The sequence below is a fragment of the Epinephelus moara genome, unplaced genomic scaffold (assembly GCF_006386435.1).
Source record: "Epinephelus moara isolate mb unplaced genomic scaffold, YSFRI_EMoa_1.0 scaffold1376, whole genome shotgun sequence".
Taxonomy (NCBI): domain Eukaryota; kingdom Metazoa; phylum Chordata; class Actinopteri; order Perciformes; family Serranidae; genus Epinephelus; species Epinephelus moara.
This window is the reverse complement of record NW_026078858.1, coordinates 1-1,000: the sequence shown is the minus strand read 5'-3', so window position 1 is coordinate 1,000 and position 1,000 is coordinate 1. Positions and strand designations below refer to the sequence as shown.

Genomic DNA, 1,000 nt, shown 5'->3' with positions numbered 1-1,000 from the left:
ATGCCTTTGTTACTTCTGTTTTTATTGTAAGTGCTAACATCATCATCAGACTTACCTGGTCCTTGTACTGCTGAGCCTGCTTCCTCTCATCCTCCATCTGGATGGTTAAATCCTTCAGTTTCTTCTCTTTCTGACGCAGATTCTTGGCATTGGCCTGACGCTCTCTACACAACATAATTGACACAATATAATCATCGCAACGCTTAAGATAAATACAATAACATGAAAATAAAAAAGCTAAAACATGTTGGAAATGGAACCTTGTGCCTCCTCTTTTTTTAAAAGAGAAGTTTTGAGAGGCGATTTAATGCTGATGCATCTTCTTACTGTGTTTTATTGCAGTTTATCTTATGTATGTGTCTCTTTGTTGCACTGGTTCAGTGTTCACTGGAATTTAACATGTCCCACCATGCACCAGTACCTGCTCTCAATCTCCAGCTGCTCCTCCACCTCCCTCAGTTTGGACTCCAGGGCGGCGATGGAGGATTTGAGTTTGGAGCGGCCCTGGCCCTCCATCTCTTGCAGTTTGGCCTTCAGGTCTTTGTTTTGTCTCTCCAGCTGCTGCCTGGATCCTTCCCTGGTCTGAGAGGAGGATCTCTCTGCTGCCAGCTCCGCACCTAGCTGATCCACCTGCACAACAGACGTCAGAAGGAAGCAATCAGACAAAGGAACACCACTTAGAGCCACAGCCTGTCCTCTTTAAACCCTCCCTAGTCTAGTCGTAACCCGGACCTACCAGCTGCTGGCTCTTCCTCAGCCGGTCATTGAGGCTCTCCACGGTGGCCTGCTCTTCATCCAGCTCCTCCTCCAGCTGGCTGATCTTAGCGTCCAAGCGACGCTTTTCATCAGACAGCAGCGATCTGAACAGGAGGAGGGATGAGAATAGAGAGATGGGGTGAGATAAAGGAAGAGGTTGGAGAGTAAATATGAGAAGAGATGATAACAGATTGCATTTGCCCCTTCAAGCCCTTTTCCACAAAAAAAGAATGCACTGCAAACT

The 1,000-nt window shown here is 46.9% G+C and overlaps 1 protein-coding gene across 1 annotated transcript; it reads right to left on the bottom strand.

The window, feature by feature from the left end:
* Nucleotides 1–55: 55 nt before the first annotated feature.
* Nucleotides 56–860, bottom strand: LOC126386996 (myosin heavy chain, embryonic smooth muscle isoform-like; the record flags this gene model as incomplete). Its single annotated transcript, XM_050039568.1, has 3 exons — nt 56–164; nt 422–630; nt 737–860. Coding segments are annotated over 3 exons (442 nt in total), but the record flags the coding sequence as incomplete, so codon positions are not given.
* Nucleotides 861–1,000: the final 140 nt, after the last annotated feature.